At 45.2% G+C, this 18,567-nt stretch overlaps 1 protein-coding gene across 2 annotated transcripts in view; it reads left to right on the forward strand.

The window, feature by feature from the left end:
- The window catches only part of LOC120530599 (CAP-Gly domain-containing linker protein 1-like), a 78,167-nt gene that overhangs the window by 48,327 nt on the left and 11,273 nt on the right, over positions 1–18,567 (forward strand). For both annotated transcript variants that reach the window (XM_039755020.1, XM_039755021.1), the window contains exons 4-7: positions 4,757–4,888; positions 5,332–5,458; positions 8,672–8,754; positions 12,713–12,855. In XM_039755020.1, coding sequence (XP_039610954.1) covers positions 4,757–4,888; positions 5,332–5,458; positions 8,672–8,754; positions 12,713–12,855 — 485 coding nt within the window. The remainder of the gene's footprint in view (positions 1–4,756; positions 4,889–5,331; positions 5,459–8,671; positions 8,755–12,712; positions 12,856–18,567) is intronic.

Genomic DNA, 18,567 nt, shown 5'->3' on the forward strand with positions numbered 1-18,567 from the left:
TGGAAGCAATGGTTGTGTTTTTTAGAATCACGCTTTCTTTAATTAAATGACACCCTCTGTCTTTCCACTTCCAGCCCACCTTGCAGATTTCCCAGGGGTACATTCCACCTGAAACTGTACCCCCATTCTCAAATGAGACAACCCTAAGGAAGAAATATAAAGAGCTTGCCAGGACCAGAGGGCAGCGTCGGGCTCTGATGGGCAGAAAGGCGAGGGCAGCCAGGCAGTGCTCCACAAAAGTGATTCCACAGCACCCTCTGCTGGCCGCTGGCTAGGAACACAGGGCACTGCACACTCTTGAGGGGCCGGCTGCTCTTCTCCTTTTATGTTGAAGGTTTTTCTTTACTAAGATCACAGATGGTGTCTCGTTTTATTGTCTGGTATTGTTCTGGAAAAGGAGACGAATCAAAGAGAAAATTCATTCATACTCAGAATTCAGGCAGTATTGGGACCCTTTCACTTTCCAGAGGTAGTGTTCATGTTAAATGGATGCATTTCTTATTTTTGCCTATCAGTCTACACTCGATAACCCATAATGTCTACAGAAAGGTTTGCAGATTTACTAAAAATCAAAAACTGAAGTCTGTCATTCATAGAAACATCGAGACCCTTAATTCCATACTGTGTTGAAGCCCCTTTGGAACTTTCTGTCTTGTTGGTGAAGTCCCTGCAAGCTTTGCACACCTGAAGTGGGGCAGTTTATCTCATTCTTCCTCACAGATCCTCCTCCATCTTCAGGGCCCTCCACGGATGTTGATGTTCTGGGCCACTCAAGGACACTCGGAGACCACTCCAGTGTTGTCTTCGCTGCTGGGCCCCTACAGAGTGTGGTAAAGTCGAATTGGAAAACTACTGGCAGCTGGTAATTCCTGTTGAGATCTCAAGGAGGTTAGCAAGTACAGACATTACAATTGGTGCGTAGTTTTAGAAAGTCACTGTGCACTGGAGAGATGCTGAAGGATTGCAAAATGGAAAATATCATCACATTACTGTATATAAAAAGGGTGACATGCAGAGCCAAACAACTATAGGCCAGTAAGCTTAACGTGAATCAAAGGAAAATTAATGGAAAGAATTGTTAACAACAACAACATTTATTTCTATAGCACATTTTCATACAAATGTTGCTCAAAGTGCTTTACATGATGAAGAAAGAGAAAAAAGACAAAATAAGAATAAAAATCAGAGAACATTAATTAACATAGAATAAAAGTAAAGTCCGATGGCCAGGGAGGATAGAAAAAAAAAAAAAAAAAACTCCAGACGGCTGGAGAAAAAATAAAAAATAAAATCTGTTAGGGTTAGGGTTACGATTGAGCCGCACATGGCAAGGACAGGAGTTATTAGGAACAGTCAGCATGGGGTCAGACGAGGGAGGTCGTGTTTTACTAACATGCTGGAATTCTATGAGGAGGCAACAAAAGGATACGATCAGAGCGGAGCAGATGATGTGATTTATCAGGACTGTCAGAAAACATTTGATGAGGTGCCACATGAGAGGGTGGGCATCAAACTAAAAGAAGTGGCAGTTCAGGGTGATGTGTGTAGATGGGTGCAGAACTGGCTCAGACACAGGAAGCAGAGGGTGACGGTGAGAGGAACCAAATCAGAACTGGCCGATGTTAAGAGTGGTGACCAGCAGGGGGCAGTGCTGGGGCTGCTGCTCTTTTTAATAAATATAAATGATTTAGATAGGAATATAAGTGACAAGCTGGTTAAGTTTGAATTGTGTGAATTTCATCTTGGGATTAATAAAGTATCTATCTAAGTATCTATCTATCTATCTATCTATCTATCTATCTATCTATCATATAGTGCCTTTCATATCTATCTATCTATCATATAGTGCCTTTCATATCTATCTATCTATCTATCTATCAGTGTGTAATATAGTGCCTTTACTATCTATCTATCTATCTATCTATCTATCTATCTATCTATCTATCTATCTATCATATAGTGCCTTTCATATCTATCTATCTATCTATCTATCATATAGTGCCTTTCATATCTATCTATCTATTTATCATATAGTGCATTTCATATCTATCTATCATATAGTGCCTTTCATATCTATCTATCTATCTAGGTTTGCAGATGACACCAAGATAGGTGGATTGGCAGATAATCTGGAATCTGTTGAATCATCACAGAGGGACTTGGACAGCACACAGGCTTGGACAGATTTGTGGATTACAAAAGTTTATGTCAGTAAATGTAAAGTATTACACATAGGAAGTATAAATGTGAGGTTTAAATACACAATGGGAGGTTGGAAAATCGAGAATACACCTCATGAGAAGGATTTAGGAGTCGTAGTGGACTCTACGCTATCAACTGCCTGACAGTGTTCAGAAGCCATTAAGAAGGCTAACAGACTGTCAGGTTATATAGCGCCTTGATGTGTGGAGTACAAGTCACAGAAGGTTCTGCTCTGCTTTATAACACACTGGTGAGGCCTCATCTGGAGTCCTGTGTGCAGTTTTGGTCTCCAGGCTACAAAAAGGACATAACAGCACAAGAGAAGGTCCAGAGAAGAGCGACTAGGCTGATTCAGGGCTACATGGGATGAGTTATGAGGAAAGATTAACAGAGCTGAGCTTTTAGAGTTTAAGTAAAAGAAGATGAAGAGGAGACCTGAATGAAGTGTTTAAAATGATGAAGGGAATTAGTCCAGTGGGTCAAGACGGTGACTTTAAAATGAGTTCATCAAGAAAACAGGGAAAAGTTGGAAACTTATTAAGGAGAAATTTCGCACAAACATTAGGACGTTTTTCTTCACACAGAGAAGCACAGATACTTGGAGTAAGTGGCCAAGTAGTGTTGTAGACAGGAGGACTTTAGGGACTTTCAGAATTCAACTTGATGTCATTGTAGAAGAATTAAGTGGACCGGCCTGGTGTTGGGCTGATTGTCCTAATGTTCTAAAAGCTCACTTCTCTCCAGAACAGAAAGGGAAACCACGTTACTGTCGCGATCCCTCACAGTCACTTTTCTCCTGTCTCCATTCTATATGATGAGCACTCACACCAATACACTTTGAATATCTGCCAAGAAACAGCAAAAGAGAAATGAGAAACGACCAAGAGAATCGTCGACAGGTGAATACCGAGAGTCAAATCGACTGAGCGTCAGTTGAGATCCAAAAGTCACAGTCAGACACACAAGAGCAGAGAATCAGTAACAGAGATGAGCTACAATAACATTTTTTAACATCCATCAAACTCAGATACTCTGGCGTTGCCAAGGGCAACCGTACAGCCATCACTTTGATGACGTCTCCAACGAGCAGGTAGAAATGAATTCTGGGAACTGTTACCAAGGAAACGGCAAATACAGAAGGCTATAGTGTAGTGGGGCTAACTGGGAAACAAAATGGTGTTGCGGCGAAGTGTAACCAAATGAAATGCGTCTTAATTAAGCCAGATACTCCATTTCTGTCCGAATATTTGAAGCCCTTGCACATGAAAAATCCTGGATTCCATATCACTGTTGCCAGGAATATAATGGAAAACACTAAATATAAGTTGTCACACACATGTGAGTAGGAGTCGACTGAAGGGCCTAAATAATGGCAATTCCACTTCCAACCAATGGGAGGCAGGGTGTGCTAACCGTCTTTCTTGGTCCCTTGCAGACCGTTCTCAGGAAATCCTGTAGGATTCCGGCACGTGTGATGACATCACTTCCGGTTCCGGCTCCTTCGATGACGTTACTTTCCATTTCCACCCATGATGATGTAACTTCCGGTCCCACCTATGATGGTGTTATATTTTGTAACCCCGCCTATGATGACATAACTTCCAGTTCTGGCGCATTCGATGATGTCACTTCCGGTCCCTTCACCCCCTGGCCTATGATGACATCACTCCCGGTCCCGCCTATGATGATGATGATGACATCACTTCTGGTCCCGCCTCTGAGGACGTCACTTCCTGCTCCCGCCTATGATGATGATGATGACATCACTTCTGGCCCCACCTCTGAGGATGTTGCTTCCCAGCCCCACCTATGATAACATCACTTCCGGTCCAGCCTTTGATGACGTCACTTCCTATTTCGGCCTCTTAGTGTACTTTTATAACTCTTCCTTCCTTGCATCTTGTAATGTTTGTTCCTGAACACCTGGTGTGTTTGGGATGTCAAGGAGAGCAGTGTCAATACAAACATCAAGATCACAACCAGGTCAGGATTTTCTACTTAATTCTGAAGGTCCTGGAGATTGTGAAGACACAAATGATAAAGGTTTGGGGGGCACCCACCCTGTATATTGTGAGGATTTCTGGTCGTTAAAACGTGAGTAGTATCTTCAGACTGAGTCATAAAACAGACTGCTGCAAAGGAGGGCTGGTGGGATTATGGAGCTGAGAGGAAGGAAGAGGCGGGTCGTCTGTACGAGGAGAGGAAGTGAAGTCATCCAGGGGCGTGGTCTGTGGCCAGAAGGGGAAGTACCATTGATCTTCTTTATTCCTGCCAGGAAGGAGAAAGGCATTAGTGCACATGACTAGCCCCACGTACCGGCCTTTCAGCTTTACCCTGGCCATGCTGCTGCCCCCATGCGCACAAGATATACATTTTGTTATAGCCCTTACATGTTTCCAAATTGCTGGACAGGTTAAGTGTGTGACGTTGTCACCTGCCAGCCCCCAGTGTCCTGGTCACACCGCCTGCCCGTTGGTTTACAAGTGTCCTTTAAGAGAAATCCCTGTGTTTGCTCACCTCTAACCGCCTTCTCCTCTTACTCGCTCATCCTCAGGACCTGTGGTCTTCCTCATCTGGATCAGCACAAGGCGAGAGGCGCAGCCCTGGCTCCATCACACTCCCACCCCTTGCTGGTGAGCAGCGCTTGGTGGACTCCTTGGCCAGATCTTCACCTTTAAGTAAACCGGTGAGTCTTCATTATGGCTACTTCATTGTGGACATTTTCAAAGAGGACTCCTGTGGAGGTGGGCAGACCTGATGCCCCTTTGTATGCCCATGCTGTAAGTTCACTGCCTGCACATGAACCGTATGGTTTGGCCTCACGGCCTACAAGTAAGATCTTAGTTTTTACATTCCAAGTGGAAGGTCGGTACTCAAAATGTTTGTAATTTACCAGAAATTCATAAAGGATTGAGACCCCTTCACTTTTTGGGCACTTTATTACGTTATAGATTTCATTTTAAATGGACACATTTGCCATGTATACCCAATCTGCAACGTTTCACAAGTAAGTTTCTGTTTTCTGATTGTGCTTGTTTCAAACCTCAAAGGCCACAATACTCCTACTGCTAACTATGGACAATGCATCCATTTGATCGGAGTTTGTCTTATTAGTCTGCTTGCTTGCAGCTTGAGAAGCCAACACATCCAGCAGCAGTTGCCAGTATTTCAGAAGTTGCCAGCGCCAGCGTCAGGTGCCCATCGAGATCTCAGAGCCAGCAGAGGAGAAGGGACTGCCAGACTGCCGAGCAGGAAGGTACAGTGCATAAAGTTTGACAAGAAGTGGGGGGCTCCAGTCTTCTTCAGACAGACTCCTTGTCACTTTCTCCTCTTTTACAATCAAAGTTTTGTTAAACATCTTCAGCTGATACGTAACAGAACATCGTGAGGCTGTAAGAGACGCTGTAAAAGCCCACCATAACTCGTAGATTTGTGTTCCCTGCAGTTCCCCCTTTTGACACCAAGGCTTTAAAACGTGTTTTGCTTTAATGAAGCACAGAGTGTCACGTCAAGAGGTCTGGAGGTGCACGAGACAGAAAGGAGGACCAGGGAGGTGTGTGAGGATTGACCAGAACATCTATGAGGGAGTGAGGACTCGGGTTAAAAGCAGTTGTTGGGGTAACTGACAAGATCCATCTTAGAGGAGGTCTGCACCAGGGGTCTTCTTCAAGTCCTTACCTCTGTGGTCTGGTTATGCATGTGTTGACTCATGAGATTAAATACCAATCTCTCCAATGTAGGCTTTTTGTTGATGATGTTGTGTTGTGTAGCACCAGAAAAGAGGAAATGGAGAGGAAGTGGAGAGGAAGTTGGAAGAATGGAGGAGATAGAGGGTTGAAGATAAATAGGAAGAAGAAGACAGAAAGTCTGAGGTCTGATGATGATCAGGATTTAGAAGTTAGTCTGCAGGGAGAGCTACTGAAAAGAGTGGAGAAGTTTGAATATTTAGGATCAATCGTAGCCCAGGATGGAAAACTAGATGCAGAAAGGCAATGCGAATGGAAAAACTGGAAGAAGGTATCAGGAGTATTGTGTGATCAAAGAATGAAGGTGAAGGTTAAAGGTGAGGTTTGTAAGACCAGCAGTGATGTATGGAGCTGAGACCTGGGCAGTAAAGGGAGAACAGGAGAAGTTGGATGTGGCAGAAATGAGAATGTTGAGATGGATGTGAGGAGTTACAAAAAAGGACAGAATAAGAAATGAGACCATCAGAGATACGACAAAAGTGGGAGAGAAATCTAAGAAAGTACAGGAAAGTAGGTTGTGAAGTGATATGTACCTGTGAGGAGGAAAGACAAGGAAAATGTCGGCAAAATAGTGGTGGGAATGGCAGTACAGGAGGAATAGAAAGCAAGGGAAGCAGCAGCGGAGGTGAAAAAGAAGATCTAAAGGAAAAAAGGGTCCTACTAGCAAGGAGGTGCAGGGCCAAGCTGTTTGGAGAAGGTTCATCAAGCACATTAACCCTACAAAGAACTGGGGAAGGATGACAAAGAAGAAGAATTGAGCTTCACAACCATGTGCCTGAAGACGTCTGATGCTTTTCATATCACAGAGGTACTGGGGGTGGTCTGACTGATTCCCACATTATGTGAGAGGAGGGTGTGAAAATAAAGGCCTACATCCCAAACAGAGTAGACATTGATTTGGGTGTGGAGTCCAGGAGTGTGGAACTTGTTATCAGACTATAATATGAATAAAAAAAGAGGAGCGGAGATCCTGGAGGGCAGAAACTCCTGGGATGTTACGTTTTTCTGCCCTGACTGGCACAACATGTGAAGCACAGAGTCCAACACCGCCAACTAGTGTTCAGCCGTGTGCCTGCAGCATGTCAGGACACACACACTGCTCTAAAAAATTAAAGGAACACTTTTTAATCCAAGTATAGCATCAAGTCAGAGAAACGTCTGGGCTATTGATCTGGTCAGTTAAGTAGCAGAGGGGCTTGTTAATCAGTTTCAGCTGCTTTGGTGCACAAGAGGGGCGACAATGAGATGACCCCCAAAACAGGAATGAATGGTTTAACAGGTGGAGGGAGGCCACTGACATTTTTCCCTCCTCATCTGTTTTGTCACTCGTTTTGCATTTGTCTACAGTCAGTGTCACTACTGGTAGCATGAGGCGATACCTGGACCCTACAGAGCAGGCACAGGTAGTCCAACTTCTCCAGGATGGTAGGCACATCAATACGTGCCTGTCATTACCAGAAGGTTTGCTGCGTCTCCCAGCACAGTCTCAAGGGCATGGAGGAGATTCCAGGAGATAGGCAGTTAGTCACTCTAGGAGAGCTGGACAGGGCCCCTCGTAGAAGGTCCTTATCCCATCAGCAGGACCCACTGGTATCTGCTGCTTTGATCAAGGAGGAACAGGATGAGCACTGCCAGAGCCTACAAAATGACCTCCAGCAGGCAGGCCACTGGTGTGAATGTCTCTGACCAAACAATCAGAAACAGACTTCATGAGGGTGGCCTGAGAGCCCGACGTCCTCTAGTGGGCCCTGTGCTCACTGCCTGGCACCGTGGAGGATGATTGGTATTTGCCATTGAAGACCAGAATTGGCAGGCCCACCACTGGCGCCCTGTGTTTTTCACACATGATAGTAGGTTCACCCTGATCACATGTGACAGACGTGAAAGGGTCTCAAGAGCCATGGAGAATGTTATGCTGCCTGTAACATCATTCAGCATGACCGGTTTGGTGGTGGGTCAGTGATGGTATATCTAGGAAGGCATATCCATGGAGGGACGCACAGACCTCTACAGGCTAGACAACGGCACCTCGACTGCCATTAGGTATCAGGATGAAATCCTTGGACCCATTGTCAGACACTGTGCTGGTGCAGTGGGTCCTGGGTTCCTCCTGGTGCACGACAATGCCCGTTTTCAAGAAGGATACCGTGTCATCGCCCTTTAAATCTTCTTTCAGACCCTAACATGTGGAGGTTAGAATGTTGGATGCTGTCTCCATCTTCAGTCAGTTTAGCCGTGAATCTTGTAGTGACCTCGACTCTGACATTTTTGATTTCCTGTCCGCAGCGACTTGTGAACGCTTTTGACGATGGGAGATCTCTTGCACGAGTCTTTAGCTCTTCCTTTATTGTGGATATCTCAGCCTGCAACTCAGGAAAGTTATGTTGTGTATTTGCAATTATCGTGGAGACTTGCTCTAAAACAAAAGATTTCACGTTCTCAAAGAAGGATACCCTGGCGGCGGTGGGAACTCTGTCATTACAAGGGCCGTCCTCTACTCAGAGAGATTTCTTTATCGGACAGCGGATGTCGGTATGGGATTGACCTGAAGCAGCCATAGCAGGAACATCCGATTCCAAGTTGGTGCCAGGGTTGTTATGTTAGTCTGATTTTGAAGAGGTGTGATCGAGTGCTGCTGGGTTTTGCTTTGTGGAGACAAAACACAATCATCACCCTCAGGTGTCACGAGATTCCTCACAGGCTCTTTGTCTTCTTTTCCACAGGCCTGAGGATGTGCCAGATGGGAGCGCCAAGACCTCCTTCGACTGATGAAAATGTCTCCGGACAGAATTTAAAGCTGGAAGAGGTAGCATGAATTAGCTGTAAATTGTATTCTACTTCTTGTAAAATGTCTGCTGGTCTCTGAAAAGGGGGGCCTGATAGGGGATGGGATTTAAAATGAAAACAGAATTGGACAACACATCGTGAAGGTTTGTTTGAGCCTGAAGCTTAAAGTGAAGACATTAAGACGGGAGGATACATTGAATTTCCACTCACATCTCAAGGTGGAATTGGCCGAGTATGTGAGAGTCTGGCTGTATGCATGAGTGTGCCCTGTGGTGGACTGGCTTTCTGGGCAGGGTTGGCTATTGCCGTGCGCCAATGCTATACCCCACCAAAACATCCGTAAAGGTGAAAAGGGTTTTGATAAACGGATCTGTGAACCGGGCGGCACTTCCGTCTGACCATTCTGAGGTGCTCAGTTACCATCTATGTGCCGTTTGCAGCTTATCTGTGCACTCTTGAGGTGCTCCCCAGTTTATTTTCACACTTCAACGATGTACGGAGATTTGGATAATTAATGGCATATCTCACTCAGGGTTCCTCATTTATAAAGCATGCATACGCACCAAAAGAGGCTTGAAATGTGCGTCCGCAACTTCCCAAGCAAACATCGGGATTTATAAAAGAAAACTTAATGGAAGAATGCGAGTATATTCACAGCAATTCTGACCCATGCGTACGCAACATTTTGAAGAACCCAGGAAATGTGAACACCCTTCATCAAATAGGCAAACGCAGCCAAACCAGCTAAAGAACGACTTGCATGAATAATAATTCACTAGCAAATCGTGCTCACGACAATTTCGCAAGAATAAAAGCGTTAATGAAATGATGATGAGGGAGAGAAGAACATCACACGTTGCAGTAAGAAAGCAGATTATCTTAATAAGTCGTGACTTGTGAGAGGACTCAGTATTAGAATAGTCAGATGATTAGTATGGGATGTTGTTATAGTCACTTACAACAGCGTGAATATTTACAATAGAAAGTGTAACATGAACAGGTTAACAGAACATATTGGATAAGAAGGGAAATACAGGGCACATGTAAGTCAGTATGGTGGCCGTCAGGTAATGTAGCATACCGACGTCTATAATAATTGTCGAAAACGCAATTTGTATTGCATAAACGTTATTGTCAGAGAAAATATTCCCGTGTGTGTAACCCACAAGTACCTGTACGTTTAACCCAGGTTTCGATGTAACTCGGAAAAATATAGTGTACAACAGGCCATGGATAAAAACAGGGCCTGGCAAATTAACTCCAACATTACTAAACGTTTGTTGTTGTGACTTGGTGACAGTTATCTTGTTTTGAGTTGTCAGTGTTATGGAATCCCTATAGTTTTTCCATCGTAATGTTTCTTGATGTCTGGCAGTTTGCCGCTGCTCACCGCTGCTCTTCAGAAAGGTCGGGTATGTAATTCATTTTCAGTTCACTGTCTAGGTGCGAGATTTGCTGCTGCTGATCTTCAGATAATGTCAATCTGTGGTTTGTTCTTCTAAGGCATCTTGCCTGTGCTGGTTGGTCTGGCGTCAGGTAGATGTTTCTGCTTCTGTGCGTTGCTGTGCGTATGTATGCCAACGAGACCGTTTCTGTTGGTCGCCTCTAGGCTGTATGTGCCTCCTCATTTTATCAGGAGGCTTACGTTGAAGAGAAGGAAGAAGAAGGTGTAAAATGGTAGTCATAATGCAGTTTCAGTCAGTTACAAAGTATGCACCGAATAAACAGTCAAATACCACAGTGAATAATTGGTCATATTGAAGCATAAGACCAAAACTCTGGCAGGAACTCGGATTCCTCACTATTGTTGTGGAGGGATATAGTAGCTGTGGCAACCATTGTTCATATCGAGCACAGCAAAATAATATAAGGATATCATTGTGCCATTATTATAACGTGAGAAACCTGTAACATCGCAAAAGAGATCAATATGATGGATGGACTGTATTTTAGTTTCCTTTTTAAGAGGACCAATGCTACGTATTTGCACTGAAGAACTTTTTTTCGCCAGTTTAGACTGCCTGTTGTCACTTCTCAGAGAGCAGGCCGACAGGTTAGGAATATCTCAGCCAAGCTTCACTCCATCATGCCTGCTGTGCGGGAAGCCGTTAACCAACTGGCAAGGCACTGCATCTATCTTCGGTATGGTGTTGGTGCACATACATGAAACATAACCTGTATTTGTGAAAAGTCAACTTGCAGTAATGCCCGGTTCTCCTAATGTAATCTGAGCGATTTACTATCCCCATTTTGCAATAAGGTCACCAAGCAGGAATGAAGCTGCTTTTGTTAACTGTAAACAGTCACACCTTCCATTAATGTACAAGTCAGCTGCGCCTTTCGTCTCTCGGTTCACGACATTTGCTGAGCTTGCATGATGAGCTCAAGTCACATAGCACACCGTGATGGTGGGATCGTTTTCCTTAGCTTCCCTTGCAATTTCTTTTCCATACGCAAGATGGAGTAGAGAGCTATGAGACAAAGTAAGTGAACTCACGCTTGTAGTTAGGTGGCAACAACAATACAAAGTATCGTGTAGGACCGACCACACGGAAATAAAGAATAGTTTGTTTATGTGGAAACCCTCCATGGATTAAACTTCGGGCATCTTATAGTTCATGACCAGTCAGAAACTAGAAGTCAGTGAGGACCAGCCATGTCTTGAGGTAAAAAAACAAAAGTGGCAGTAAAACAATAATCCAAAATCAGCGCCATACGTTTAAATCAGACAGCCGCAGTCAAACAGCAATGACACACAAAGATGTCAAAGAAACTGTTGACACTTTTTTAAAAGTTCCAGTAGATATGCACTGTTACAGAAGAAATGAAAGGGTCTCCTTTGATCCCAAAAGAATACCAAGAGTCCAGGAAGTTATTTCACATAGAAGCCAAAAAGGAACAAAAGAATTGAGTGAGCTCAAATCCTTCCACCTCTCCTCCCAGCAATCACCTCCACTGACTAAAGAGGAAGTAAAAGTCATAACAAGGTTTCCATAGATGAACCTGCAGAAGGATCACTACTGAGCCTTGAGGGGTGACAACGGAGGGCCAACACATCTGCCCGACCCCATCTCACCCCCTCAAAGCTGGTACCCTACAGGAACCTAACCCCGTTTTTTCCATAGGATCAATGCCTCAATACCCACATTTTCCGTGTAACTCTGGCGGATAACAAGTATTGACTGCAACTTATTCCACTTCCTAACATTTGTGTGAAATTTCCATTACACAAGCTTCCACCTTTGCCCCATGTTGGTATTAAACTCATTTTATCTCTTTTAGGGCAGATGTCGACAAGGGTGGTGAGGGCGATAATCAGCGGTAAACATCCAAAACCACTCTGCGTTATGGTTAGGGTAGATTCACTTTGCTTGGAGGACTTTTAGACTCGTTGACTTGACATCGAATCCCCACGTGAGTGTGAGTGGCGACAAGCAAACAACGGCAAAAAAAGGCATGGACATGTGGCAAGAGAGCAACGCGAATGCACAAAGCATAAAACTCAGTGGATGATGTTTTGCATATATTTTATTATTTCGAATTGGACTCTGACTTGTCGGACTCCGATTTTTATCAAGTGATGTGGAGATCGAGATTTAAAGTGAAAGTGCGGTACTGGCATGAGGTGATCGTGGTGCTGAACATGTTTGTTTAGGAGAAACACCGATGGTAATGTTTACCTGGGAGGACCACCACTTACAATGACAAGAGGCAAGATTGCATCGTATTGTCGCCGCCAAGCTACCCTTATGCAGTACGTGTTAGACTGGCACTGCCACTAGTTCAGGCGCTTGTTGTTGTGTCGCACTGCGACTGCCGCCGCTGCCCATCCGCCGCTGCAGCCATGTTGCGACAGTGCACTGCATGCAGCAATGGACATTTTATGTTGATCTGTCTGAGAAACTTTCTAAGCAACTAACTACGCCCCAGAATGTTACGCCACACCAGCCTTTTCTAACTTGCTTTGTTTGCCGAAGGGTCCGAGTGGTGCAGAGGACTTCACTACAGAAGAGGCGGCAGAAGAAGTGGGCCTTGGGAGTGAAGCAGAGCAGGCCGGTGTAGAGGCTTCTGGCAGGGCAGAGGCTCCGCTGAAGGACATCGGTGGGCAATATGCAGAAAGGTAAGCGCCATTCTAGCGACACTTCCAACGAGTCTCCATCAGGGCCCCCAGATCATCTTCAGTGTCAAAAGGGATTTCACTTTCTTCACAATGTTTGCATTCTGTAGTCCTTTGGGTTACGAGGAGTGGCATTGGCACATGCCAGGTGAAAATTTAACATTCATTCAAGTTTGATTTGTTCACAGCGCCTTCAGAAAGTATTCAGACTACTCCATCATTTTCACAATTTTTCAATTTTTCTTCATCAAGCAACGCTCAATACCTCAGAATATCAAAGAATAAACAGCATTTTAGAAATGTGTGTAAATGTATTAAAAATCAAAACAGAAATATGCCATCAGAACAAGTCGTCAGACCCGTAGCGATGAGTACTGAATTTTGTGCCCAATCTATTGCGCATCATGGAGATGTTTCTACACCTCGTTTGGAATCCACCTTGTGGTCAAGTTGATTGATTGGACTGATTAGGAAAGGCACACAGCTGACTATAGGGGGTCCCCACAGTTGGGCAAACACCAAGTCATGAGGTTGAAGGAGATGCCGACAGAGCTGAGAGATGGGATTATGATGAGCCACACATCTGGGGAAGGCTACAAAAAATAACTGAAAAGAGCACGATGGCCTCCATAATTCTTAAATGGAACAACAACTCTCAACAACTCGTCCTGAAGCTGACCACCCAAACTGAGCAATTGTGGGAAAAAGGCCTTGATTAGAGAGCTGACCAAGAACCTGATGGCCAAATTGGCTGGACTCCAGAGAAACTGTGTGAAGAAATGGGAAACTTCCAGAAGATCGACCCCCACTGTAACACTCCATTGATCTGGGCTTCATAACAAAGTGGCCTGGAAAAAGCCTCTCCCCAGTAAAAGAGTCATGGAAGTCCACTTGGCGTTTCCAAATACAAGGACTCACCAACTGTGAAGGTAAGACTTTCTGTTCTGATGAACCCAGGATTAGTGTCCTGTCTGGAGGAAACCGGGCAGCACTCATCACCTGTGTAATACCATTCAATAGTGAAGCATGGTGGGTACAGCATGATGGGCTGGAGTCCAAAGCAGGGACTGAGAGAGTAGACGAGGTCCAGAAAAACCTGAATGGAGCAAAATCCAAAGTTCAGAGACATCCTTAATGAAAACTTGCACCAGAGATCTCTGGACCTCAGACTGGGCCAAAGGCTCACCTTCAACAAGTAGGACAAGGTAGGAGTAACTAAGGGACAGCTTTGTGAATGTCTTTGAGTGGCCCATCTGGAGTCCAGACTTGGACCTAATCAAACATACAATACAATACAATTTATTGTATTAATGGGCTCTTACGGGTCCTGCCTCTTGACAGCCCCCCAGCCTTCACTGTCTAAGAAGACAAGAAAAAACTCCCTCAAAAAACCCTAGTAGGAAAAAAATGGAAGAAACCTCGGGAAAGGCATTTCAGAGAGAGACCCCTTTCCAGGTAAGTTAGGCATGCAGTGGGTGTCAAATAAAGGGGCTCAATACAAAACAACACAATACACAGAACAGAACACAAGTACTCCTCAATACAATAGAACTATTACAAGTACGGAACAGAATTTAACAGTCGATGATATCCCATAATACGATTTGGATTTTTTCAGAGTCCTGGAGAACTCGGCCATCAAGCTGCCTCGCCCTATTGGCCATTCCACAGCTGAGTCAGTGCTAGGCCAGCCAATCCAATGAAAGGACCCCTCTACCTGACGATTCCTGCAATCCTCCATCAGAGATGACTTTACCTTTGGCAGGCAGAACAACTTGGCAGGTGGGCAGTGGCACCCAGTGCAACATTTGAGTACCGAGAAGAGAAACCGAATAGGTGAGGGTTAGGAACAAATTAAAATGATCATATTACTTACTCAAACATCTCCGGAGAGACCTGAAAACGACTGCCCACCCATAGTCTCCATCCAGCCAAACGGAGCTTGAGACGATCTGCAGAGAAGGATGGTAGAAAATCCCCAAATCCAGGTGAGTGAAGCTTATCACGTCAAACCGTAGAAGACTGCAGGCCGGAATGGCTGCCAATGGAGCTTCAGCGAAGTGTCAAGTAAAGGGTCTGACTGCTTGTGTCACTGGGATATTTCAGTTTGTTAGTTTTAATAAATTTACACAAATTTGCTAAATCCTGTTTTCCCTTTGTTATTCTGAGGTACTGATTGTCATTTGATGGAGGAAAAAAATTCATTCAAATGAGTTTAGCACAAGACAGCAAAACAATTTCTTAACACGTCTTACTTCTTATAAATGGGGGACTCCACATTGTAGTGGAATAAACAACAGCCTAGGATTGGCCGATTGTGAATGTGACCTGTGACAGAACGGCACTTTGTATTAGGGTTGGGTCCAGTCTTTCAACAAATGAGTGGGATGAGCTTTTAGAACATTAGGATAATCGGGACGAGAGCAGGCCGTTCAGGCCAACAAAACTCGCCAGTCCCACATGCTTAATTCCTGCGAAATGACATCAAGTCGAGTTTTGAAAGCCCCTGAAGTCTTACAGTCTGCCAAACTAGTTGGTCGCTTATTCCAAGTGTCTGTGTGAAGAAAAACTTCCTAATGTTTGTGTCAAATTTCCCCTTAACAAGTTTCCAGCTGTGTCCCCGTGTTCTTGATGAACTCATTTGAAAGTCACCGTCTCAATCCACTGGACGAATTCCCTTCATAATTTTAAACACACCAGTCAGGTCTCCTCTTAATCTCCTTTGTCTTAAACTGTAAAGGCTCAGCTCTGTTAATCTTCCCTCATAACTCATCCCCTGTAGCCCTGAATCAGCCTAGTCGCTCTTCTCTGGGCCTTTTCTAGTGCTGTTATGTCCTTTTTGTAGCCTGGAGAGCTTAGAGTCCACTACGACTCCTAAATCCCTCACATGAGGTGTACTTTAAAGTTTCAGAGCTCCCATTGTGTATTCAAACCTCACATTTTTACTTCCTATGTGTAATTCTTTAGCTTGTTACTTATGTTCCTATCTAAATCATTTCCATATATATTAAATTAGCAGCAGTCCCTGCACTGCCCCCTGCTGGTCACCACTCTTAACATCACCCAATTCTGATGAGTTCCTCGCACCATCACCCTCTGCTTCCTGTGTCTGAGCCAGTTATGCCCCCATCTACACACATCACCCTGAACTCCCACTTCTTTTAGTTTGATGCCCACCCTCTTATGTGGCACCTTATCAAATGCTTTCTGAAACTCCAGATCAATAACATCATGTGCCCTGCTCTGATTGTATCCTTTTGTTGCCTCCTCGTAGAATTCCCACATGTTAGTAAAACACGACCTCCCTGCTCTGACCCCACGCTGACTGTGCAGTTGCCCGTTCTTGCCCTGTGCTGCTCAATCTTCTCGTTAACAATGAATTCCATTAATTTACCTGTGATGCCCATTAATCTTGTCCTGATTCATGTGTTGACATTGACATACTTTATTAAACATCATCCCGTCCACCATGTTTCTCCTGAGGATAGTTGAGGTAGCAATGCCTTGACAACCCTTGACAACTTGTGACCGTATTCCAGGAACTTCATTGATCCCAAGAATTCCCAGACGCTCCCAGTCTAATCCTTCAGTGTGTCCAGTGCGCCATATCTTAAATGCCTTCAGTAGGAGACACCAAAGAGAAGTGCTGACTACACGTTCAGACCTCATCAGCTGTTCCCAGAGTAGCGTCAGTCCTTCTCTATTGCTGAGCTCCTCACTCCATCACAGAGAGTGAACTTTGAAACTCTACACAGAAACCTAACATCAGCCATTTTGTACTTGCAGTCTCGCTTTGGTCTTTACCTACTGTACTTTATGTCTTGTGACCACATGGAGAGGAAAGTCGACTGCAGACCGACTGGTAAATCGGAAGCTTCTTCCATGGACTTCAGTCCTGCCTCACCACCACAGTTGGTTCACAATGCTGCTGTGTGACGCTCTACGTTCCCTCTTCTCATTTGGGAGCCTCTTAAACACAATGCCATCGATAGTCATGACCGGGATGAGCTCAGCAAATGAGGACACCACATGAAGCAAGGGGAAGGTTGCAAAAACAAATTAGTGCCCAAAAAAGAAAATGCAGCGCTTCAAAAATTCATAAATAAATAATCCATAAAAACAGGTGAAAAGGTGGCGGTTAAAATCAATAAATCTTCTTTAAAACGAGGTTAAAATCCACTGGCAGGAACAGTCCTTTCTAAAAGCCCAGTGTCGCCTTCTTTTAATTCTGGCGGTTCATCCGCTGATCCCATACGGGCCTTGCAGCAGGGGAGTCACCTACTGACGGTCTCAGCTGACCTTCCACAGGTCTGGTTGCCAGCCATCCCATGGCTCCCTCACAGGACCGAGACTCAGGCCCCCCAACGGCCATAGTACTCACATTAGGGGCTCTCCTTCCAAGCCTGCTCAAACGTCATTGCCTTCTAAGCCTCCCACGGCAGGCCGTGCAAACTCCCGGTCACTCCAGCTCCTTGTAACAGCTCAGCTGGAGTGACCACTTCCGACTGCCCCCCCAAGTTTCAGCTATACACACACTCCTTCCCAGTGGCTCTCCTGCCAGCGGCCTGCCTTCTCTTTCGTAAGCCTGCTCTGTTTTGCTCGCTCGCTCCTACCTGCCTTCTTCTCTCAGTAACCTCCATTCTGTCTTTTCCTTTTCAATCGTTTCTCCTCCTCCTCCTCACTCTGGCGCTTATCCTTTTAAAATGGGGACGTGGCACAGCTGTGTCAATTAGCAGCTCCCGGTGCCAATTAGGGTCCCGGACGATCCCAGATCTGTGCCCTTGGTGTGGGTCCATCTACTCCTGCATTGCCACCTGGGAACTGCTCTCGCCGCGCTACCACGTCAACTCCTAGCAAGACGCGAGTGCGGTGATTATTTATTTAAAACGATCCCGGTCAGCCACGGACCACACTGTACCACATGCTATCACTAAGTCATTGCTCAATCTCATGATCACCTCTTTCTCCATTTGTGAAGAACCTAACATCTCCGCTTGGGGCACATCACTGGCCCTCCCAGCGTCTCATGTCCTGTGTCCTAACATGGAGAGGTGGAAAAGAGTTTCCAGTTGAGACAAAGGAAATTTCTGCATGTCCTGGGTCTTCTCCAAGGTCCCCTCCCATTTGGACATGCCAGAAACATCTCCCTAAGGAGGTGTCTAACCAGGAACCTGAGCCACCTCAACTGCCCCCTTTTGATGCGCATGAGCAGGTGCTCTACTGTACATTGAGCTCCTCCTGAAAGTCTACACTCCTCACACCATCTCTGAGGCTGAGCCCTGCAAAGGAATCTCATTTCCGCCATTTGTATCTGTGATCGAGTTCTTTTGGTTACTCCACCCAGCTCATTATAACACGTGAGGGCAGGAAGGCAGATCAACTGCTAAATCAAGAGCTTTGTCTTGTGGCTCAGCTCTCTTTTCACCACGACTGACCGATACAACGTCTACATGACTGCCAATGCTGCCCTGATCCACCTGTTGATCTCTCACTCCCCTCTCCCCTCGCTCATGAACAGGATTCTTCCACTGGAGGTGGCTCTTCATCCCCAACCCGGAGAAGGCACTCTACCCTTTTCTGGATGGGAACCATGACCTCGGACTTGGAGATGCTGATCTTCATTCCAGCCACTTCACACTCGAGTGCAAACCACCCCAGCGAGTGTCTAAGGGTCACAGCCTAATGACCCTAATGAAGCCATGTTATCCACAAAAG

Source organism: Polypterus senegalus, chromosome 6 (genome assembly GCF_016835505.1).
Source record: "Polypterus senegalus isolate Bchr_013 chromosome 6, ASM1683550v1, whole genome shotgun sequence".
NCBI classification, from domain to species: Eukaryota; Metazoa; Chordata; class Cladistia; order Polypteriformes; family Polypteridae; genus Polypterus; species Polypterus senegalus.